The sequence below is a fragment of the Solanum tuberosum genome, unplaced genomic scaffold (assembly GCF_000226075.1).
Source record: "Solanum tuberosum cultivar DM 1-3 516 R44 unplaced genomic scaffold, SolTub_3.0 scf00040, whole genome shotgun sequence".
Classification (NCBI taxonomy): Eukaryota; Viridiplantae; Streptophyta; class Magnoliopsida; order Solanales; family Solanaceae; genus Solanum; species Solanum tuberosum.
The window spans coordinates 1,232,318-1,256,410 of NW_006238964.1; the positions used below are offsets into that span (position 1 = coordinate 1,232,318).

The window sequence follows — 24,093 nt, forward strand, 5'->3', positions numbered from 1 at the left end:
TTGTCTCTCTTCGAAACCCGCCATCAAAATGAAAATTAGAATGGATCCTGCTCTGATACTAATGAAAATCATTCATGAGCAATAACAAAGCCAAATCGTATAGAGGCGAGCAACCCTTATCTCCACAATATAGCTCACGACCCCGCACGAAGAAATTCCTTGGTTATGCAAATTTGAATCTATTAACGAAGCAATTATATTCTAATTGGGTCTACAGACATTTTTTATTTAAAAAAAGTTATAAAATAGGCCCGGAGTCCCTATTACTTGTTTTAGATCATAATTGTTTTGGAACAATAAAGTAATAGTAATATGATTTCATCAATTAAGTTGCATTGATTATGCAATTGAGATATTGATTTATGCATGGTGTAACGTAAATGAAAAGTTAAATTGCAAACACTAGATTAATAATTACAATTTCATTCCCGTGCACGTGTATGTGTGTATATAAGCAACATCACAAATTAATAGAGCATGATTAAAGTATATATGACTATACAAAACTATTCGGAACGAAACTTTTTCCATCACGAATCAATAAAAAATTTGTTATACAGAACATTATTTTTCCTCTTCATTCTCATCGAATTGGCTCATTCAATAAATGAATTGTGGAAAATAAATTCTCAATACAAAACTAAAAATAATTCACTGAACATTTTTCAGTAGAAAAATAACGATTTTTTAAATATATATATAAACTGCATGCATGTGTAAAATATAAAAGTGGCTGGCTATAACATGGATCTCCTATAACATGTAATAAATGAATTATGGTAATATTAATTAGTGGAATCAAGCTAAGACTGAAAGTGACTCTACCAATTGACTACCGGCATTATGTCAACATAACATTCTTTAGATGCCCACTTGCTATAATATTAATTATTAATTAATATACCAATTTCATAAATTCTTAATTTAAATTTTTTATTTTTATACCATTATTATCATATAAATTGAGACGAATAAAATAATATTATTTAGTGAATATGGAAATGACATAGGCAGTTAGGCACCCGTCGTTTTATTGTTAATGAAGAAAGACAAGTTATATAAAGACTTGTTATAATGAAGTTATATCTCGTGTCATTTTCTGTCAGTCACCTTGTTTCTACATTTTTTACAAGTTAATTTGATATTTTAAATAAAAAATTAGATATTTAAAAATAATATAAAAAATAATATAAATTGTATTTTTTTACATATTAATAATAAAAAATTACATCATAAAATGTTAGTTAAAGTTCTTATAGTTGATTCTAAAAAAGGAAATAATGGTAATTAAAAGTGGACGGAGCGAGTAGTACACCATTCCTCCCCCCAAATTGATGTGATGCAATTTCTTTTCTAGTTTGGTTACTTCTCTTTTTAGTCCGTCATAAAAAGAACGACACATATTTTATATTAAATAATAATTTTACTGTAAAATATACATTTTATCCTTATGAAATGATTTATAGTCACATAAATATCTATCACTTATTTTAAATCATAAATTACAAAATAAAAATTAAAAAGATATTTCGTGCTAAATCAAACTAACTTTACGGAAATAAAACATCCGCCTGTGAGTGCACACTATGATGAAGTCCCAACTCCCAAGTTAGCCAACGTCCCGATTCCCAACCAACCACCAGTCAAAATTGGTCTTGTTACTATCCTTCTTCCCTGTCAACTTTCAAAAGTTCTCTTTTTCTCTGTCTAATTTTTTGTAAAAAAATATTTACACAAATTTAGGTATATATAGATTATTTAATTTTTTACAAATAAAAATTAGTATAATATTTGTAAACCACGTGACAAATACTGTAAATTAACAGCTAATGACTCCTAATATTTTAAAAATAAAAAGAAATTATTTAGTGGTTAATAAAGTAGTTGGGAGTTATTAGTCTCGAATTTGTATTCCAACAGACAAAAACACTAGGTGATTATTTTCATTTGTTCTAACATTGATGGACAAAGTTACCTGCAAAGATAGTGCGTGAAAGTCAATTGAAGCACGATGGTCATAAAAAAAATAGTATAGAGGAAGTACATAAGAATTGTTTGTAATTGTAATAGTTTAGTAAATTTTCATTTGTTAAGTGAAATTAGTTAACCTGTACTTCTTTATGCTATAATTAATCAAGTTGACCTTTATCAATGTTGTTGTGTTCAAGTCTTGTAAAGAGTAAAGATGATACATCATGGTCCCTTCTTATGTGAATAATAGTAATAATTGTTAACCAAAAAAAAGAATAATAATAATTACAAATCTTGGATTTCCAATCATCTTTTCACTTTTTAAACAGATATTGAAATGTACATGCCCCCTTAGTGCTAAATAATTCATCAAAATCTATCTTTTTTGTTATTTGTTGCAACCTCTAATCATAGAGCTTTTGAAAACTAAGGAAATAAAGTACTTGAAAAGGAAAAAAGCAAAAGACCTTTTCATATATTTATCATTACCCTCAAATTAAACTCTACTCATAATTATAACTAACATCAACGAATTAAAATTCCTTTTAATTTACGAATAATTATTGATAAATATTACATTTTACTTTTATACTAAAGGAGTTTGCAGAAGTTGACAAGTACGATATGAATTACTTCTATACTAAAATTTAATAATAGAATCATTTTAGAAGTTTAAATTAAATTATTGAAATCTTTATATTAGTAAATTTAAGTTTTTTATATTAAGATCCAAAATAATGTATTGTAAATAAATCACTAACATGTTACTAGCTTAAATTAATAATCTTTGTCAATTTGAAAACATTAATATGTGTAGCTAAATTTAAAAAGGTTTCAAATCTCTTATTAAAATTTGATATTAGATCATTAATTTTATTAATTCATCCTTATCAAAATGGCTAAATAAATAAATAAATAGTTTCTTATGTTTTCTTGTCAAATTAGCAAGTAAATATGTTTCATGATTAATATGTTATTGGTGATCGGTTATGTTATTATTGATTGGTTTGTTAACCTACTAATTGTGTTAATTCATTTATCACAAGACAGAAGGTGTCACTTTTTGTTAAAAAATAGAAACTGAATGAGCTTGGAAGAAATAATTTAGGAGAAGTTTTAGTTACTTGTGAAGAAATATTATTTAAAAGCGAAGCCCAAAAAATAAGAATGGGCAAAATTGGAGGAAAAGCAATGAAACATATGTGGTTCATAACGGTTTTTTTTTTAGGTTGATGTGAAAATTATTCATTCTCTTAATACTTTCTGAGAAATCAACTTTTGTTTGCATGTAATTATATAATTAAATTGTATAAAATTTTCAAAAACATGGTATGAACATATTGAAAAAAAAAAACGAATATACTATGACCTATCAAGAAAACAATTTTTTATTGTATCTATATATGTAACAAGGTCAAAACATAATTCATCAGGTAGATTCACATATGTTCATTAAAACATTGATTAATTAATTTTTCTTAGAATATGATGAATATGTAACAGCAAATAATCAAACAAACAAGATAAGGCACTATAAAGGATATGAAAGAGAATCAAAGATTTGATCACAATAATTCTATATCAAGACCCGATATAGATTTAATTTGAGGTCCAAGTTCTTATTCAATTTAAGCCTGTACTAAATTATTATACACGAATGGGAGGATCCCAAATAAAATATATCATTCGTTCTATTAATTTTAAATATATGGATTTCAATTTCAAGCTTAAATAGTAAGTCAAACAATTAAAATAGATGTGCTAACAACAATCTCTCTTTCGCCTCCCAAATTTTACCATTGCTCAAGTTACTAGTTCCCCATTTATATAGAGACAGTATTACAGTGTTATTAATAGTCATCAGTTGATTTACAAACACTTGGCACACTGAGTTAATAACACTGTAACAACTACGCCTTGACCCAAACAAGTTAACATCAACTACACAAATCTTCTCTAGAAAGTAACTCAAAAAGTACTATTATCAACGTTAGAAGGAAATATATGAAACTGATTTACAAAATATGTTTTCATAACTAAGAAGTTCTGTACTAAATTTGTTTTTAATGAGAAACATACTACTCCTATGTAAAACTGAAATCGGCAAGGATTTCTTAACTTCAACATTTCGACGAAATCAGTTTTCTTTCACATGAAGATCTACAAAAGGTGAAGTTCTCTTTCAGCTGAAGATTTGCTTCACTGAAGCCACTGTTGCTTCAAAATCACGCTCAGCGTGACGAATGTCATCACAAATGTCACCCTTTAAAGATCCTGATACCTTGATATGATGCTCCATTGTCTCGATCATGGTTTTGGCTGACATAAGTTGTTTCTCTAGATCCTTTATCTTCAAAGCAATCTTGTTAATCTCGTTTTTAGCAACTGCTTTGTCAAGGCGGCATTTTTTGAGTTTACCCTCCTCTTCTTCCAACTTGCTTCGGAGCTGAGTTTGCTTCTCGTTGTTCAACATCAAATCATTCAAATGACATTTAATCGGTATTAGATCAAATCCATACTCCTCCAAGTCCTTGATAGTGTCCAGCATCTCACTAATGAGAACTGAACTACTAAGTTCAGCAACGGTTAACTTTGGTATCCTCTCAACAAAAAAAACATACTTCGTCATCTTCAGTAAAGCTACTTCTTCTCGTTTATTCTCCTCATATTGTGCTAAAGGTGAAAAATGTGGATTTTGCGGAATTTTTCTAAATACTTCCATGGATTCAAATTCTCTCCAAAGAGCAGAGTTCTTCTTAAATGGTAGTACCAACCTCGGCTCAATCTCAGGCATAGTGGTCCCAGCACATGGTTGGACTGCTGCAGCAGAGGCTCCTGCAAATGATGACTAGATTAACCAAACCTGATCATGACATAAAAAATACAAGGGAACTGCGGGATATCAGAAATGACGAGCAACTGCTTAAGAGATTTTTAGATGGAAACAAAACAGTTCAGGTCTCAACATTTTTATTTTTTAAAATGGTTCAAATGATCACCGCATTTGAATATGAAAATGATAGTTGTCGATTCGACGGCTTAGGAACCTCACTCGAGTACTACTTTGATTGGTAGTGGTCACCTTCCATCTAATATTTAACATTAACTATCCAACTATATTTTTTTAAGGAAGATATCAAAATGAATAATTGAAATGTGACTAGCTTATCCGGAAAAGAAAGTGTAGAAATACATTAATTCCTTCTCAAGTCCTTAAAAATATCAAGGTTGAGCTTGTAGCCCTGTATAGAATTATAAGGTCTAATGAGCTCAAACTCACAAACCTATCCATAACTAACTTCAGTCTTGCACCAACACCTCAATATTATTTTTTTCTGTTCAACTGCAGTTTGTTGTAAGTGAACACATGCACTTAGAAATAGATGACGCTTAGTTTTAGAAATCTCTTTCATATTTTAATAGTATCAAATAATGCAGACAGCTAGGAGTTCTTAATAGCTCTTGGTACAGCAAAAGTAGTTATTAAGCTATCTAGATAAAAGTTAAAACAAGTAGGAATAATTTAATTAGCATTCGAATTAAATTTCCTTGAGAACCACAAACTTTGAAACAAAGAAGCTAAGCACATAGGAATTAGTAATTACTAAACATCATTAAGATTAGCAATTGCAACAGGATACACGACTACACTAGAAATATTGTGTTAAAATTGCACTGGAAATGCATGCTTTACCTGCTGAAGTATTTATCCCATCAGTTTTTCTTGAAGATAACTCGGCTTGATTTGTTGCATTTTGTTCATTAAACGAGTCATGGAGAGTGCTTTCAAGTACTTGTTTCTCCACACCTGTCATCAAGCAAAACATTACGCAATGATGCAACATGTGAACAAAACCCTATTCCAAAATCAGTTACCTTGTGTCACAGCAAGTGATCTATGGGCAGACAGGTCCATGGTACTTCTTTTTCTGCTTCCCTGGATGACAAAAAATAAAATAGAAAACAAATACCAGAATAAATCAGAAATGAACAGAAAAGTGAACTTATGGAGGAGAAAGGCAAGGAAACTCAAGCCTATGGATTATTCAGACTTTAATCAATGACATCTTTTTTTTTTGATAACTGAGAAATCCATCAGTGACCCACCCTTTGGACCAATCACAGCAATCAATGACATCTTTTATATCATTGAAATCTTTATTTAGGCCCATGCTGTAGGTAGAATCAAACCATTCTAGGTGATGGTATTCTGGTATCCAAGTATCATATGCAAATGTCAATTCCCAGATTCTAAATAATAGCTAAGATGCAGATGAATGAGCCGTATAATAATAAGTTACCTCAATAATTGGAAATTCAAAATCACTTAGGTTCGCATCCTCATCTCCGGTGTGCTGGAGAGACTGGACACAGGGTGAAAGGATTCCCACATCAACCACACTTTCAAAGTAATCTTGGTTTTCTACAAAATCAAGTAATCTTGATTTTCTAGTCTGCAAAAGTTTAGCATAAACCACCAAAAGAGTCAGGCTCTATCAAACTGTATCCCTTTCTAATTACAACCCCAATACAGAGATACATAGGTATGTAAACCAACAACTTTTGCTTCAACACAGATGAAAACAGTCATTCATTAACAATGCTGATTAGGTTATAATCTGAAAATTCTAACAAAGTTGATAAACAAACTGAATGTAACAGTAGCCAGTGAAGTTCAATTTAACATAGAATAAACCACAGAACTTGATCATTGAAGTATGACAAGAGGGGGTTGTTGTTGTCTGTTGTTGACAAGAGGGGATTGCTTAGGTGGTAAGCAGCCTCCACCTCCAACCTTAAGGTTGTGGCTTCGTGTCACCAAGGGACAAAAGGCCGGGAGTTCCTAGGAACGGGTAAAAAAGAGGAAGATTATTGAAGTATATTTAAGAAGCAAAATTAGTTCTTCAAGTCACAATATTTGGGGATCTAATCTCTTTGTTTCTTTTAATTTTTCAGTGAGCTGGGAAAGAGAAAAATCAGACATTCAGTTTGTACCAAGAGAATGGAGAGAACAGGCAGAAAAGAATGGATATTCGGGAATCTCATTCCCTTCAGCACAGAGACATATAGTTTTCACAAAAAGGGAAAGCGGGATCTAAAAGAGAAGGTTCATAGAGAAAAAATTGCTGGGTATACCCTTCGGGGTGGCCCAGTGGTTTGGGCTTGGGACTTCCATGTTGGAGGTCTCAAGTTCCAAACCCCTTGCCAGCAAAAGCAAGGGGTTTGCCTTCTGGGTCGAGCTCGTCGTGCCGGGCTTGCCTAGTGCGGGTTACCTCTCCTATGTGGTTTGCGAGCTATTGCATAAGAGCGGGGGTTTTACCCTGTGTGCACCCAAAGGGTAGCGGCTGCGGGTTTCCCTTGTCATCAAAAAAATAAAAAAATAAAAATTGCTGGGTACAATGTAGAAAAAACTAACAGTAGTTCAACTTTTCATGTTCTCTTAATGCTTGAAGGTTCTGAAGTAGAAATGTCAAATTTCTCAACACAGTCGTCGTTTAGCTCAAGGACTAGAATCACTGAAACCCTAACCAGAACAAGAGAAAATGAAAGGAGAATCAATTCAATGGAACATAAAAACAACCTCCTTTAAAGTCCTTTTGGGTTGCTCAAGCAATAGTGAAAATGTCTCTTTTTCACAGTTGACAAACTAAAAGAAAGATTGACAAACCAATTTTGTTCTGACAATAACTAACTTCTGAATGCTTCCCACAAGTTACATTTTCCTGGGTGTTCCAACGATCGCAAATAAGTATGTTGTATCAGCTATTCTTGAACGGAGAAAGCAATGAAACATGCAGACAGCATAGAAATCAATAAGGTTTAGAAGTCCTTTATATCCTTGTTATTTAAGACAGGATCCTCAATTATATAAATATATAATTGTAGGACATAAAACTGGTGACATGGCACGTCTCGTTAAGCAAGAAACCCAATTATCTTCTTTTGTCAATTTTTGGCTTTAATCCTATTTCCCCTATTTATCTACTATACTATTTTTACAAATATAAAAGACACTTCTTCAAAAACCAAAAGAACCATCCCTTTTCTCTCCTTTTCTCAATAAGGATAATTATGATACGCATAAAAATCCAAACGTAAGATCAAACGTTTTTATTCAATGAAAGTAGTTTGCTTGCCCGTTTTCTTTTATCTCTTCACGGCCTCCTCTTAAATATGTTTGAAAGCCGGAACGTCTTTATTCAGTAAAAGTTGAAATTGCCCGTTTCACAACCTTCTGCTTCTTTTGCAGGGTTGTCATTAATTTAATCTGCTGATTTGGGATATATTAAGTTTTCCATGGATGTAAATTTGACCAATTTTTCCTTCTTTGCAGATGCAGCACAAAATGCATTGCAACAAAGTTCCGTACAAAACTATACCAGCAATCTATTGTAGCTATTTTTGGGTTAGTTAGTTATCTTACAAATGTTGTAATTCGAAAGGGTGGTCATCTCAAACCTTGATGTGTCTTTGTAGGTTCTTTATGATGGTCATTGCATGCTTATTAGTACTAATACTAAATAACTAATTAGCTTTATTTTTGGGAAATTTGTTTCTGTAAAATATTTGTCGTTGCTAAAATTTCCTTTTATTTAGTTTTTCACAGCATCCTGAAGAATTGTAGCAAAGACTTCCATTTTTAAACTTCTCGCAAGGAAATGAGGGTGGTGTCCAGATGGAGACAAGACAACAATAAAGTCTAGAGAAGAGTACAAAGTAATTACATTAATCTTCACAAGTCTGAGGATTGAAGGCAGTAAGAAGATGAAAACAAGATAGTATGTACTATGTAGTTATGTGTTGTTAGAGTGGGTTTTTTGTTTTCTCTTGGTTGATTCTAAAGTGCATTAGGTATCATCCGACCTTTTTCATGAAAAACTTGGTTATGGCGCATAAATTCTTGTCTATGTATTTATCTTTTATAACTTGATTAGTTTATTACCACGATGAGCAAGAAGGATAATTAAGTGGAGTGAACGCAATATGTAGAAACAAAAAAAATAGAGTATCAACATTTTCCTAGAAAAAATAACTTTCCCTGTACACTAAGATTTAATAGAATGGGCCAATGGATGTAAGAATGTTCTTTGGCTTTTATGGAGCATCAATTTTTTCAGACAATTCCTCTGGACTTTATGGAGCATCGGGTTTTTAATTTGTAAAATCTTTATATTATTAGGGATGCAAGATGGAATATATGGTGCCACATATAGCACAGCGGGAAGTAAGAATATGCATATGGAAATGGGGCTAAAGGAAAATGCAAGGTACATTTATGTAATATTAAATTGCTCATGTATAGAGTACTTTGACGCAGTCTTATCTTAGGTACGAGGTTGGAAGGCAGATTTTTGGGATAATATCTTAGTCTTCATAGCTATGAAGTCAATAGTTTTCATGATCAATTTGAGCAGATGAGTTTGGCTAGATGCTTTTGAGGAGTATGGTTTTCATGATCAGTTTGAGCATATGAGTTTGGCTAGATGCAAAAGTGTAAACACAAAGATATATTTTTCGGAGATGAATTTTTTATAATATATTGCTATGGGAACAAATAAGTTGGTAGCGGAAATGAGGTCTATACATAACAAAATATGCAGTAATTGGATGTGCACTTGAGAACGAAATTGACTTTGAACTTCTAGGAATGTTCATAATCATATATACTCCCTCCGTTTCAAAAAGAGTGACCTGGTTTGACTTGGCACAGAGTTTCAGAAAATAAAGAAGACTTTTGAATCTTGTGGTCCTAAATTAAAGTTATGTCAAATGTACTAAATTGCTCTTCAATCTTGTGGCTTTAAACATGCCACGTGGAAAGCTGAAATTAAAATGTTACCAAAAAAGAAAAGAGGTCATTCTTTTTTCAACAGACTAAAAAGGAAAGGAGATCATTCTTTTTTAAACGGAGGGAGTATTAGTTACTTAATTTTTGGCTTTATCCTTTAAAATTTTAAAGCTTTACAATGGAACTGATTTTACAACATTGAGAAATGTATCGAATTTATCTTAGTTCGTCTTAATTTTGCACTTTCTCTTCTTGTTTTTTGGGTAGCCTCGAAGTTTATTTTGGACCCCCCCCCCCCCATTTTGATACTACAAATATAACTCATAAACCTAATTACAATACTAATTAGTGTTTATGGACAACATTTAATAAGCAAGATTGACCAAAAACCTCAATCATGATAAACATTTACCTCTGCATTAGTAGTATTTACAATAACGGATTCTATTTGAAAACAACATTTAAATACATGAAGTGGGTTAAGAACCATGGGACCGCAACTCAATGAAGTAGGCTACCATGAGGACTGCACTCAATGAAGTGGATTAAGAATCATGAGGTCTCGGGTTCAAATCTCAGCAAAGGCAACAACAATGGTGATTTCCTCCCATCTATCCAAGCCTCAGTGGACAGAATTACCCAATTCCTGTGCTAGTGGGAGGTAGCTGGTAACTCATGAAAAAAGTCGAGGTACGACAAGCTAGCCCGGACAAAACAGTTTCAAAGGAAATAAATGATAGAAGACTTACAGAAGTTCAAAAAGAATAGAAACAAAATTGAAGTTATCATGCAAAACATCAGAAGTAAAAAGCATGAGCGAGGCATAAGATGGTAGAAGCCACTTACAAATGCCTTCCCAGATACAAAAGGCCTGGGTAATTCTTGATTCTCCAAAGCTTCTACAATATGTTTTCTACTTCTTAACTTCTTCGGAGGCCGTACCTCATCAGTCCTAGTATCTGTTTCCAGTTTCATCTTAGAAGAGGTTGTTCCCTTGATCATATGATTTAATGTAGGACTTGGAGTTCCCAATTGAAGAGACATCTGATACAATTGACACAGGAGTAAGTGATTATATTGCTTAATGCTGTAAAGCTTTGAATAAATAAAACCGGGAAAAAAAAGATGTACAGTGGCATCTCCAAGACATTGTGTTAGGAAAACATATCAAAAACTCGGGAAATTATACCGTCCATGTCAATTCTCACAATAGACAACTACTCCCAAGATTTGGACATAACCTCATTATTAACACAGATGGGTATCCATTGAACTTAGAGCAGGTAAATAATTAAGCTAGGACATGATGAACTTAAATATTATTATCGACGTCATGTGAACCAACAATTACATGCTCCACCATCATACTAGCAAGTGATATTCTACAAGACAAAATGATCTGTTCTACCTGAAACATATACTGGACAAGCAAATTAATCATTGCACTAATTAAACTGTGAAGATAAGGGAACATAAAGATATTTTTGACACAATATGGGCATAAGGAACGTTATCAATGATATGGGAGGTCCAATCAAAACATATTAACTGACAAAGAAATGGACACTTAGCGTAACTCAACCTCACAAGCTAGCTCAAGAGGTGAGGATTGCCCAAGATCATAACCAATTTCTCCTCAGCCCGCCAATATAGGACTCAACATCCTTTCACGCCCAAGACTGGACATCTGGAGTGTGGGCAATTTAATATGGGGGCCAACATTAGTAAACTATGAATTGAGATAGGTCTAGCCCTGATACCATCATAAAGAAAATGACTTTGGACCTAACTCAACCCTAAAAGCTAGCTCAATAGGTTAGAATTGCTCAAGACCCATATAAAGAGACCCATTTCTACTCGTCACACCGATGTGGAACTCAACAATAACAAATATACACTAACCCTGATACCATCATAAAGAAATGACTTTGGGCCTAACTCAACCCTAAAAGCTAGCTCAATAGGTTAGAATTGCTCAAGACCCATATAAAGAGACCCATTTCTACTCGTCACACCGATGTGGAACTCAACAATAACAAATATACACTAACCCTGATACCATCATAAAGAAAATGACTTTGGACCTAACTCAACCCTAAAAGCTAGCTCAATAGGTTAGAATTGCTCAAGACCCATATAAAGAGACCCATTTCTACTCGTCACACCGATGTGGAACTCAACAATAACAAATATACACTAACCCTGATACCATCATAAAGAAAATGACTTTGGGCCTAACTCAACCCTAAAAGCTAGCTCAATAGGTTAGAATTGCTCAAGACCCATATAAAGAGACCCATTTCTACTCGTCACACCGATGTGGAACTCAACAATAACAAATATACACTAGTTACCAGTGACCGAGACTTTGAGCTCCAAGTTGATTCACACTACTTATTTATAACTAGATGCATATGCAGATAGAGTGTGCTGAACAATCTATTAATGCAAATGCAAAATCATATCTAGAGTTGAGAAAGTGCACGATATAGAGTAAATAACAGAGAAGTGGCCACCCAGCACATACAAGGAAACACATCAACCACCCTAGTAAGAACACCATACAGTACATCATCAAAATTATCTTCGAATTGGTTGTCGTTTTTCAAATTAGTGAAATTTTTTATTAAGATTCCATGTTCATATATAAGAAAAATTGTTGCATGGAATAAGTAAATATCCAACTCCCTTGCATAAAAACAGTATGAACAAAACTTTGCTATTTAGTTCAAAGTTCTGGCCAAGTTGATCTTAAATAAACACAAGCAAATTGAAGGTAAATTTATTACTCCCTCTGTCCCAAGTAATCGCACTTGAATGAACTGAAGCAGAAATGGACGTGGCATTCGACAAGGTCTTAGTTTCAAATCTCAACAGAAACAAAAACACTACATGATTTCTTCTTATCTGTTATCCCGTGGAACTAGTGGAGGTGTGTGCAAACCCGTACACCATTCTTATAAAAAAAATAAAAAAAAGGGTAGAAAGGGAGTACCTTTTCATGCGGCGGATCAGGACGGACCCAATTTCCACCAACCCAATCCAGATGAAACCTCAAGTCATGTTCAGAAAATTCAATCTCCTCATCCGGGTCCTTGAAAGCAACCCGGAACCTACAACCATTATTACTACCATCATCCCAAACAATTGAAACAACAACCCCAGTCCACCACCCTGCAAGATGAAATGCATCAACAACATCGCCCACTCGAAAAGACCGCCGCTGATCCCACTTCGCAACCGGTTGTGCGGGTCGTATAAGGGACTGTTTTCTGACGAACTCGCGTTTAGATACCGATTGACCTTGGTCAGATAACAAATGCTTGTACTGAACCCAAAAACCCCTTTTCTTATTTTCGCTTTTACGGTACGGAGACGGAGCCGCTGGCTTCAATGGTTCAACAATGACAGCTTCGTAGCGAGCTCCACTATAACCCACTTCCTCTCTACTAACCTCGACTTCATCGCCGATGGTGAAGGGCGATTTGTAAGCCGGTGATGCTGATGCATTCACCGTTCCTAATTCCACTTTCTCGATTATCATCTTCGTCGTCGTCATCGCCGCCGTTGGTGAATTTTTCCGGCGGAGTTATACAGATTTTTTGTACTTTGTGCAGAGGCAGGGTTTGGGTTTTGTTAAGAACATTGGAAATTCAGGAAATTGGCGGGTTCTAAAGCTCCATGTGTAATGAATCCTGTGTTATATAATGTGAAGAAAATGACAAGAATGGTCCCTTATGTTTGAGTGTATGTTCAACATAAGTCCCTTAATATACACTTTAAAATGGTCCATTAAGTATGAATTTAGCAACTTCGATCCTTTCAAGTTTGCCAAAACTTAACATTCTTAGTCTCCGATAAAATATTTATTGAACTCTATCCGTTAGATTTGACGAGAACTACCCTCAAAATAGAAGAGAAAATGACAAAAATTGATCTCTTATGTTTGAGAGAAGGTTCGTAATATGCTTTGGTCTTCAACAAATATTTAACGAACTATATATGTTATATTTTAAAGAATTAAATCACATTAACTAATCTATATAATGTGTGCTTAAGAAGCTATAACATAGTCGAAACTTTTTTTTTTCAAATTTTATTCAAAAATGTCCATAGAAATATTTTATTATCTTTCACGTGCTTAATTAGAACATGTTGTAGTTCAAATGGCCAAATAAAATATAATGATATATTTAAGGAAATGTCAATGTGTTCTGTCAATTTTATTAATTTGGACACATGGGTTTATGTGACATTAGTTTCATTTAAGCAAAACTTAAATTCTGCTACTCTTTCTATAAATATGAAGTTTATAATAAAATGAAACTTTTTTTACCTTTTAATTTTAAATTAAAGAGTACTAAAACTTCCTTTTAAATCTTGTCGTTTTAAAAAACCGACATGTAATAATATTTAGAAAGTTAATTAATATAAATAGAGGAATTCATTTTAAACAAAGATACTTAAATTGAAAGGGGCAAGGAGTATTAATCAACTACTATTCTATTTGTAAAAAGTAATGCTACTATAAATTAATTACTACAATTCTATTGATTAGCAAAATAAAATAAAAGCATGGGCAATCTTCGCTTTCATAACTTCTCAATACAATGATCTCTTTCATGTGGTGTTGGTTTAATCAATATATTATATTAAAATTTAAATAAAGTCATTTCTCATAATATTTCTACGTAGAGCAAATATATTTTAAATTTACTTCTCATACGATCACTCAACTGATAGTTAATTTCAATCGAGCTAAAATATTGTACAATTTACAATCTCTTTCGTGATTGATAACATGATATAGAGAATTCAACTGAATTTATTGCTTTGAGCTGGAACCAACTGGTTTTGGTATAATTTCATTCCATCAAATAATACACACTGCAAATAAATAGTAGCAGCGAATTATTTTCTTTCTGGGCATGGCTAGTAAGAGGTCAATGAGACCTTGAGCTATCCAGTAATCCCATACAAAAACTTTTAATACACTGGGAATTGGGATAATTAACAATTTCTTCAATGTTTGTGGTGAATTCACATAACTTCCTAATCAATTATGTGAATTCAAAAAACTAAAACTTAAATGAAGGGACCATGCGTGAAACGCCTTAGGATTGCTTCCTCACACAGCCACAGCACGATCATCAACCGTTTCATCTGTGTTCTCTAAATTAGTACATACCACCCATGTTTGGCATACGGTTTGCAAGTGGGTTTTTCTCTCATTGACGGTCCACAATGGCAGCCTCAGCTGTCGTCAATAGCAAAGAGACGCTGCAGTATATATTGTCAATCTCTGTTAATATAAGTGAAAGATTTACCCAATGTTTTACTGGAACATGTTATGATCCTTACCTGGCAGCATCCACTAATGCTGTTCTAACTACCTTCACGGGATCAATAATTCCAGCCTTCACCATGTGTAGGTACGTACCTGCTTATGCAAAAGAGAACGAACATGTGTTTGTACAGAAATACGAGTTAATAGCAGCTAATTGAACCATAATAAAACTTGATATAGCTGTTTTAAGTACTCTATGCCCATTAAGAAGCATACATATAGATTTCTCAATCATATATTAGAACAGCGTGAAAATTTAGCAACAAAAAAGTAGATGCAGCTGTCAGATTGCAACTCTTTCATAGAGGGCATTTTCTGGAAAAAGACACTATATGCACAGACAACAGACAAACTAAAATTCCATAAATGTACTGTTCCCAAGAACTAAGAAATGAACTCTTCCCAGGTAGTATAAAGTTTAGGGGGAAGTTCTCTACAATTAGGATAATAGCAGTTCTGACTTCTGATGTCCCATTTCAGATGTGACAAGTATAATTTTGAAACAACTTTTTTTTACAACTTCCTTTAAAGAGTTCTAGAATAATTTAAAGTCCAATTTCTATAGTTTCTGAATGTACAATTGCAATCTCCAAAAAATTTTGATCTGATGCTGGAAATCAACTCAAAGATTAAATGGTTTGCACTCCCAACTGAGTCATTCACTCAGAGAGTGAGAAAGGTGGATTTTATTTAATGTGTCTTGAAGATCCAATATAAATGAAGCTACCATTTAGGTAGAACAAATAGATATTGTTTTCATATATAAATAGTTAACCAAACAAATTCATTTCACGAATATTAGGCAACACTTCCACAATGCAATCAGACAAACTGAGTTAAAGAAATGTGAGAGCACAAACCTTTAGCTGCATCATATCCTAGATTCAGATCATCTTGTTCTAAGAGCTTGCCTACAACCAAGGCACCGTCTGCGCCAGCATTTGAAGCTATTGTAAAAGTAGGTGCCTGTGAGGTGGCAAATAATTCCCATGTCAAAACAGAAACTAACCAATTGGAAAGAAACTAGTACAAAAAGAACATAGTCTAGGTGATGTGAACCTTGAGAGCATTCTCAATGATCTCAACTCCCCTTTTTTGGCCATCATTTGCAGTCTGAAGGCCTTTTAGACATTTGGTTGCATATAGGAGAGCAACACCACCACCTAAGGAAACAACATTGTTTTTTTCAGGTCAACAGAAGAAGAGACAATTCATTAAACAAAATAACCTACCTGGAACAATGCCCTCTTCCACAGCAGCCCTTGTTGCATTTAAGGCATCTGTAACCCTATCTTTCCTTTCCCCAACTTCCGCCTCACTGGCCCCACCGACCTGAAATAGTGTACAATCCAATTAGGACACAGAGAGTGTAACTAAATGCAAACAGAGGATGCTCAAACCCTGAGGAATATACCTTGAAAACAGCAACACCACCAGATAGCTTTGACAAACGCTCTTGAGCTTTCTCCTTATCAAACATGGCACTACTTTTTTCCTTGGCTATCCTTAGCTGTTCAGAGATGCACAACTTGTCAGTGTTTACTCACCGGGGAAACATGCACTTTCAATGACACTAACCAAAAAAATCTACAAAATTAATGACTCTCTATTCCAGATATGCCCACAAGGAATTCAGACCTTCCACATAAGAATTTGAAATAAAAACAGAGTAAATTCATTCAACGGGAAAATACAAAATATACGACAGAATGACATCTCGGCTCTTCGAAGGTATGACAAAGTAGGAGACTAGAGACAAAGGAAATAGGTTCAACACCCACAGTAATTTTCAAAATACAATAAAATGAAAGAAGGGGATAAAGCATCTCTACCTGCTCACACCTTTCTTCAATTAGCTTTTTGTCCCCACCTCCATGCAGAACTAGGGTGTCATCAAGGGAAACAGTAACCTGCTCAAAAAAATGAGTTGTATATTATGCATGTATATAACACTTCAAATTGATGCAAAATAATACTGAATAGTGAATATATGAACCTTTTTGGCAGTACCAAGCATATCAAATTGAACTTTGTTCAGATCCAAACCACGTTCTTCACTAATGACCTGTACAAACAAAACATTAAGAATTTGAAACTATAGTGATAAACCAACAATAAATTAAGGCATGAAACGGGCATCTTACCTCTCCTCCAGTAAGAACTGCTAGGTCCTCCAAGTTGGCTCTTCTATTATCCCCAAAACCAGGAGCTTTAATGGCACATACCTAAAATACATGAAATTCTGGGTATCAACAGGAAGTTACTCTACAAGCAAATCAGGCACAATCTTGAGGAGCAATGGTTTGTTTACTGTCAAATCTCTCTATCAGAGCTTGCTCGTGAGAGAGAAGATTCCTTTTCCATATCTTTCGATCTGGATCCCTGGGGCCCAGAGAGGGGAGTGATTCTGACAGCTGAGAACTTAAGGAAGAGAAATATCACTCATGTTAGCTCATGCTTTATGTGCAAGTATTCGGGTGAAGAAGTTGATCATCTTATTAGGGCATTACAGAGTGGCATTGAGTTTGTGGAGGGTGCTTTTGAATTAATTTGGTGTACAATAGGTAATAACGGGTACCGTTAGAGATGTTCTGCACAGTTGGGCTAGAAGACGTTGATGTAGAAGGCAAAACGCATGGAAGGTTGATCCATTAGCTCTTATGTGTGTTATATGGAACGAGAGAAATATGAGAGCTTTTGAGGTGATCGAAATGAGTTTGCACACTTGAGAAATAGCCTTTTATGTCCTTTGACTACTTTTTGGTGCACCCTTGTAGTTCCCTCTTGTATAGATGTTTGGGTGTCTTTTATAGAGAACCATGTTTTGACGTAGATTCTCTCTACTTTTTGGTATACTCATCAACATTCGGGACACATAACTGACCTTGGTATCGAGGGACACCATCTCCCCCTTGGGAGAAAGCCTCAATGGCTTTTTCGGAAACCAACTTCTTCAAATCAACCATAACCAGATCTAGTGTATACAGGTGTTTTCGTTCCCATGGTTAATATTATCACTTATCTTATCTAATCAACAGGGAGTAATTGCAAAAATGTGCAGACTAATGATCCTCAAATTTATATGCTGAAACAGTATAATAAAAAACGAAAACTAGGCCAAAGTTGGCTCTTCTATTAACCCCAAAAAGACAGCATTAAATAGAAAACCTAAAAGTAACTTGAAAATAAAAGACATTCTGGGTATGAGCATGGGGATTAATTACAAAATGCACAGGAAAATGATCCTCAAATTTATATGCTGAAACATGATAATAAAAAACAAAAACAATTAGAGAATTCAATACCTTAATCCCAGCACGATGTTTGTTTAGGATAAGCATAGCTAATGCATCACTTTCCACATCTTCAGCAACGATTAACAGAGGCCTCCTTCTCTACAATATAGATAGAAAACAATATTGCGATGATTATTGTACATTTATTGCAAAAGAACAATTCCTTTCCATTTTCACAGGTATTTACTTCTGCAGCTATTATTCAACATTTGTAACTTACAGTCTTACACAGACATATTTTGTCCTAACAAAGTAACAGCCTCTCTGGGATGTGGCACTTACAGCCATGCAACATGGCAGGAAAGCTCCCTTTATAAAATGGTTCATTAAGCTGTTTTTTCAGCATTTGCCATTTTCTTACCAGGACTTTTTCTCCTCACCATGGTGAATTATAACTGTTTTTTTAAAGGGAAAAAGGTCTGAAATATATCTAAACTTTGACCGAAATTGTTGTAACAATACCGAACATTGGAAAGGACCTTTTACCCCCTGCACTATTTGATAGTGTATTTTAAAGGTATATATGTGCCCACGTGGACATCATAAATATTGCATAATTATAAATATTAACGTGTCCACGTGGGCACATATACCTTTAAAATACACTATTAAATAGTGCAAGGGGGTAAAAGGTCCTCCATAAAGTTTGGTATCGTAACAGCAATTTCGGCCAAAGTTGGAGTATTTTTCAAACTCTTTTCCCTTTTTTAAAGCGTCATATTTCTTTGCTTTTTTTTTAATCAATAAAGCTCTCCTTTATCCCAGAAAAGAAGAAGAAAAAGGAAAAGACATGTGTCATGAGTGTTGGTGAAATAAGATCAGTTATCCAAAAAAAACATGCAAACATAAGCTCTTAGAAGATACTAATTACCTTAAGAGCAAGCTCCAATATCTGCACAAGCGAGTTCAAATCTGAGATTTTCTTGTCATGAATAAGGATCAATGGATTTTCCAATTCCTGTTTACATTTAAGTCATAATATCATGTTATGAACTTTATAGGTTGATACAGGATATAGAGATAGTTGCGTCGCGTATGCATTAGCTGACAGAACTACTTTCTGACTTGCAAGTTAGGAACAAATCAGGAAATGTTGCCAATTGCCACTATGAAATGGAAAGATTTGGGGAAGATAATGAGAAGGTTCTTCTGCAGTAATAATGAAAGTTTCTAGCATCTACATCATTAAGCGATTGCTCTACATGAACAAGCCACTGGCCAGACATTTTTTAGAAATTTCAGTCTACCCTTAAACATCTAAACCTCCCAAGTCCCCAATTAAGAAAATTCTCAGTAGTAGAAACATTACATACACATTTTTGAGTCTTCTCGTCCGTGACAAAATAAGGAGATATATAACCACGGCCAAGCTTCATTCCTTCCACCACTTCCAAATCATTATCTAAGGTATTTCCATCCTGTTAATTCAAAATATATGAGACTTCAATTTCAAGCTTAAATAGTTGTCAGTGCATTTGTATCAGAAACACTAATATCAGCAATACTTACCGCAACAGTAATAACTCCTTCCTTCCCAACTTTTTCCATGGCTCGAGCAATTATTTCCCCAATTTCACGTTCACCATTTGCAGATATAGTACCCACCTATGCGAAGTAAGATATCATCCTCAAAAGGGGGACCATTTAGGGGGGGAAAACATGTAAGAACTCCAAATTTGTTTTTCTCAGTTAACAGCACTAGCCTTCAATAATTCTTCTTACATAAGTTATAAGGAATGCACAAATTTACAGGTGTTCGTAAACTAGTTCGCTTCACATGTCATGCAGTTAAATTTGAATTACAGCATCATTGTTGATCATAACTTGTAAAGACCTGGTTTTAGCTCCAACGTAAGGAAAAGAAAATGAAGGCATTGTGCTCTCAAGTAAAAGGAAAATGTAAAAAGGGAAAACGAAAGCAGCAACAAAAAAATTATGGAAAGAGAAAAAAGTATCTCATCGTATTTTCAGAAAGATGATTTTTTCCCAGCTGACAAGTCAGTTTGGCAAAATGAAGAACCAAAACCACAACTTGAACCGGAAAATTGAAAATGGGAAAGAAATATCGACTGGTGGGAGCAGTCTGGTGAAGTGGTTTTGTCTGAAACTGAATTATGACTTGCAGAAAGCAGGCTTAAATAATGTTCAGATTATGACTTGTGTGTTTCTCCACAGCCCCATCTAGTTTGGTATCCCGTATCCCAAGTAGTTAGCATTTGGGGTTAGTCTATTGATTGATTGATTGATGTGTAGCATGATACAAGTTGGTCCGAATCTCCATTAACCCTTCACCTGTGTAATCTCCTCCGGAGTGCTAATCATGACTGCTCTGCTCTTCAAGTCAGCAACAACAGCATCAATGGCCATGTTAATACCATTACGCAAATCCATCACGCTTACACCGGCAGCAACAGCTTTGCAACCTTCTGTGAAAATTGCCTGAGTAAGCACAGTTGCACAGGTGGTACCTGTTGCCACATGACATTCAATTTAGACAAATTTGTGAAAAGCTTGACCCCACAAGCTACAACCATCGTACTCAAAAAGTGCACCTCAAAGATTCAAAACTGTGATATCACTAAAAATCTCTTTTCAGGAAACAGATAGCGATGAATATAAAAAGTTCCTTTACCATGGAAAAATATCTACTGCAAGTTAACAAATTTATTATGATTCACAAATAAGCTAATCCAAAGTTGAGATCTTACCATCTCCAGCAACTGAATTAGTAGCATTAGCAACTTGCTTCACAAGATCAGCTCCCACATTCTTTGCCTTTTCCTTAAAGTTGATGCTTTTGGCTACAGTGACACCATCCTTTGTGACCTTGGGATTCCCGGGGCTTTTCTCTATAATCACGTTACGTCCCTGGATTGTGTCAAAAAGACGAAGAATTGTCTACAGTATGATGATGATGACTCAAGTTATTCTTTTCAATCAAGAGACCTTGTGAAATGCAATAATCGAGCTATTATTCATTTAAATCTAGAGGAAAAGTCATTTACAGCATGTAGAACCTTTCAGAAGAAAATGGTGATGGAGATAACTGAAATCCTACCATCCTCTAGTGCTATAACGTCTTTTACCCAATAAATTAAAATTGGTAACCTAAGTTAGCACCTTTTTGCATCCTTTTTTGGGTCTGTGAATAAAAAGGAATGTTCGAAAAGTTTCCTCCACAAATCACTGCTGAAAACTGAAACTCAAAAGTCTATCCTGTTCTGTCCAATATGGCTTTGTTCTTCACCAAGTACTCCAAAACAAGAAACATTTTCAAGTATATGAATGTGTTCCTCGTCAAGTGTTCATATTGAGTATAAATGTAAGAGAGTGTAAAAACCAAAAGGGAAATGCGAATCTCCATAATCAGTATCATACATTTCATATTGGTAACATCTCTGATTAGTTAGTTTCCTTTTTCCAATTAACATTAAGATCTAATTCAAATTGTCTTCCTAGTATACAATACCGGTGACCAATTCTATAAGCAACAGATCAAGAGATGCATAACATAAATCCTAATTACCTTTGGTCCCATAGTGACTTTTACAGCTTCTGCAAGCTCATTAACCCCCTGTAACATAGCTAACCGTGCGTGGCTACCAAAACTGATATCCTTGGCAGCATAATTTCTGCTAGAAATAATCCTACTAGAAACCTTTACCACAAATCAAAAATCAATTAAATCAGCCATAAATGAAATACATCCCATTGACTCAATCAATTGTTCTGAAACAAATTCTAGTCCCCAAAGTCAAAATTACACCGAGCATTATCGAGAATATAATAAAATATTCCAATTACAATCATACTAGAATGGATTTTTACCAATTTCCTGGAAGTTGAGGACCTGACAATAAGCAATGTTTAAGTGTTAGTGAACTTTGTGTTCCGTATATTGAATCAGGAAAGTGTTTGAGAAGCAAAATTGCGACAAAATAGTAAATACCTGATTGATGAAGCAACAGCTGCAGCAGCTCTGAACATTGCCCCAAGCGAACAGTGTGAAAGTGAGAGGAAATGGGAGAATGGAGCTGCCGGAAGTAGCAGACTTGACAGGGAATTCTCCACGTTCTCTCTGCTTCGTGTTAAAATGCTTTCTGTAGGGTTTATGGTTTAAGAATTCCTTTTCTCTTAATTCTAAATTTATTTTTAATTATTTTAGCACTAATTTTTTTCAAATTTGCTTACATTAAAATATTTTGGCCAAAATCATCCTTAAACTATACCTCAAACTTAAACTACATCCTTAAAGTATCATTCTTAGCTGAAAACATACTTCAAGTATTTAAAAGTACTTGAATTTATCAAAAAACTAATAGATCCCACAAAATCAAGTCATCCCTTCATAATCATTATTCTTAGATATGCCAAAAATACATTTTTTTTATGACAAGGAAAACCCGCAGCCACTATTCTTTGGGTGCGCACAGGGTAAAACCCTTGCTCCTATGCAATAGCTCACAAACCATACCGGAGAGGTAATCCGCACTAGGCAAGCTCGGTGCGACGAGCTCAACCCAGAAGGCAAACCCCTTGTTTTTGCTGGCAATGGGATTCGAACTTGAGACCTCCAACATGGAAGTCCCAAGCCCAAACCACTAGGCCACCCTAAAAATACTATCGTAAACTTTTTCGGTAATTGAGTTTAGCATTATGCAAAATCTTTTAATTAGACAGTTTTTTCATGTAATTTGATATTAAAAATAGGCGAAATGACCTGAGAGACCCATGTATTTGATTCCGTTTGTCAGTTGAACCCTCATACTCACTATTTTGCCAACTAGATCCTTAAACCCATCAGAACACAACATTTTAAGCCCTTTTCTCCTCTGGTCAGTGTGCGTGTAATGGACACGATTACACGCGGTATTCCACATCATTTTTTAGTGCCACATACGGAATTAAGTGCTAAAAAATCAAATAGATCAATTTTTTAATTTCTTAAACTTTTCAAATAGTCATCTTCTTCATATTTGGTCACAAATTGAGCACTAAATTCATACCCATTAGATCAAATTCTTTTCGATTTAACTTGTAAATTCAACTACAAGTTCACCAACACAAACTCAATGAAACCCCATTAAAAAATTTAATTAATTTTACAAATTCACAAGACCCATTTATTATTTTTAAAGTTTTTTTCAAGCTTATCAATGGAGTTTTTAAATTTTCAATAGTCACCATCATCCTTCACATTATCTATATCTCCTCGTTGAAACCATCTAATAAAATAATGATACTAATATTTTTCAAACCTAAGAAACGAAAATTTTAGAAGTTGAGGTTGCTACTGATTTGTATAAAAAAAAAAAGATGCGGGGCTGGAGAAAGAAGAAAGTTGAGGGCAGTGGTGAGGGTTAGAGGAGAGAGGGCTGGTGGAGAAGAAGAAAGTCGTGGGTGGGTGGGTAAGTGGATGAAGAAGGGTTGAAAAAGATGGATCTTATTTTTTAATTTTGTTAAATTGATTTTTTTAAAAGTAAAATATTGTTTTAACTCGCTTTCAAGCGCGTGTAATCACGCATATTTCCAACTCACCAATATTAATGCCACATAAGCTCGGTCAATGGTCAGAGGGGTTTAAAATATTGTGTTTTGATGAGTTTAAGGGTTTGATTGGCAAAGTGATAAGTAGGAGGGTCCAACTGACAAAAGGAGCCAAGTACAGGGGTCTCCCAGGTCATTCCGCC

The 24,093-nt window shown here is 34.4% G+C and overlaps 2 protein-coding genes across 4 annotated transcripts; both read right to left on the reverse strand.

Annotated features, from left to right (window-relative positions):
* Positions 1-3,744: 3,744 nt before the first annotated feature.
* LOC102586224 (uncharacterized) lies at positions 3,745-13,446 on the reverse strand. 3 transcript variants are annotated; one of them, XM_015306748.1, is made up of 6 exons: positions 12,756-13,446; positions 10,607-10,804; positions 6,273-6,335; positions 5,848-5,908; positions 5,666-5,779; positions 3,745-4,806 (listed from the first exon to the last, which is right to left on the reverse strand). In XM_015306748.1, the coding sequence occupies exons 1-6, from the start codon at positions 13,317-13,319 to the stop codon at positions 4,154-4,156; spliced, it is 1,653 nt and encodes a 550-aa protein (XP_015162234.1). In that variant the 5' UTR covers positions 13,320-13,446; the 3' UTR covers positions 3,745-4,153. The 3 variants fall into 3 exon arrangements, with proteins under 3 accessions (XP_015162234.1, XP_006342977.1, XP_015162235.1); XM_006342915.2 differs by having other exon boundaries at positions 6,273-6,425; XM_015306749.1 differs by lacking the exon at positions 6,273-6,335.
* A 1,121-nt stretch (positions 13,447-14,567) lies between these two features.
* Positions 14,568-22,521, reverse strand: LOC102586554 (chaperonin CPN60-like 2, mitochondrial). Its single transcript, XM_006342916.2, has 18 exons — positions 22,353-22,521; positions 22,232-22,253; positions 21,930-22,061; positions 21,112-21,271; positions 20,696-20,871; positions 19,913-20,008; positions 19,717-19,821; positions 19,275-19,361; positions 18,413-18,502; positions 17,252-17,332; positions 17,104-17,172; positions 16,940-17,017; positions 16,522-16,617; positions 16,340-16,439; positions 16,167-16,270; positions 15,968-16,073; positions 15,122-15,200; positions 14,568-15,040 (listed from the first exon to the last, which is right to left on the reverse strand). The coding sequence occupies exons 1-18, from the start codon at positions 22,388-22,390 to the stop codon at positions 14,989-14,991; spliced, it is 1,671 nt and encodes a 556-aa protein (XP_006342978.2). The 5' UTR covers positions 22,391-22,521; the 3' UTR covers positions 14,568-14,988.
* Positions 22,522-24,093: the final 1,572 nt, after the last annotated feature.

Coding starts and splice junctions, on each gene's coding strand:
- LOC102586554 (XM_006342916.2), bottom strand. CDS start 22,390: ATGTTCAGAGCTGCTGCAGCTGTTGCTTCATCAATCAG. Junction 20,872..21,111: donor TAATTCAGTTGCTGGAGATG/GTAAGATCTCAA, acceptor ATGTGGCAACAG/GTACCACCTGTGCAACTGTG. Junction 16,074..16,166: donor TCATTGAGAATGCTCTCAAG/GTTCACATCACC, acceptor GCCACCTCACAG/GCACCTACTTTTACAATAGC.
- LOC102586224 (XM_006342915.2), bottom strand. CDS start 13,319: ATGACGACGACGAAGATGATAATCGAGAAAGTGGAATTAGGAACGGTG. Junction 10,805..12,755: donor CTGATCCGCCGCATGAAAAG/GTACTCCCTTTC, acceptor CAATTGTATCAG/ATGTCTCTTCAATTGGGAAC. Junction 5,909..6,272: donor TTGAATTTCCAATTATTGAG/GTAACTTATTAT, acceptor TTTGTCATCCAG/GGAAGCAGAAAAAGAAGTAC.